This window comes from Gekko japonicus, unplaced genomic scaffold (genome assembly GCF_001447785.1).
Source record: "Gekko japonicus isolate JY-2015 unplaced genomic scaffold, Gekko_japonicus_V1.1 scaffold100241, whole genome shotgun sequence".
Taxonomy (NCBI): Eukaryota; Metazoa; Chordata; class Lepidosauria; order Squamata; family Gekkonidae; genus Gekko; species Gekko japonicus.
The window spans coordinates 1-440 of NW_015261086.1; the positions used below are offsets into that span (position 1 = coordinate 1).

Here is a 440-nt window from a genome sequence, read left to right on the forward strand (position 1 = left end):
CCCAGAAGGAGGAGAAGGTCCGAAGAACCGTCAAGCGAGTCCTGAAGTGCGACGTGACCCAGCCCAACCCTTTGGCCCCGCTCTCTCTCCCTCCGGCCGACTGCCTGCTCTCCGCCTTGTGCCTAGAAGGGGCTTGCAAAGACCTGCCCGCCTACCGCGCTGCCCTGAAGAACATCAGCTCCCTCGTAAAACCTGGAGGGCGTTTGGTTCTATTGGCCATCCTGGAAGAAACTTTCTACATGGTTGGCCAGCGCCAGTTCTCTTGCCTTTACCTGGATCGGGAATCTGTGGAAGAAAGTGTGAAAGAGGCTGGCTTTGATATCGAGTGGCTGGAAATGAGCCAGCTCTGCTTCCCGGGGACTTTGTACGATGCCAAGGAAGCATGTGTGCTGGTGGCACGGAAACACTGACGGGCAGGGCTCTTTTGGTAGAAAAAGCCC

At 57.0% G+C, this 440-nt stretch overlaps 1 protein-coding gene across 1 annotated transcript; it reads left to right on the forward strand.

Annotated features, from left to right (window-relative positions):
• Positions 1-5: 5 nt before the first annotated feature.
• On the forward strand, positions 6-428 carry LOC107125468 (nicotinamide N-methyltransferase-like; the record flags this gene model as incomplete). The annotated part of the gene is made up of 1 exon (XM_015428886.1): positions 6-428. A coding segment is annotated over one exon (405 nt), but the record flags the coding sequence as incomplete, so codon positions are not given.
• Between the last annotated feature and the right edge of the window lie 12 nt (positions 429-440).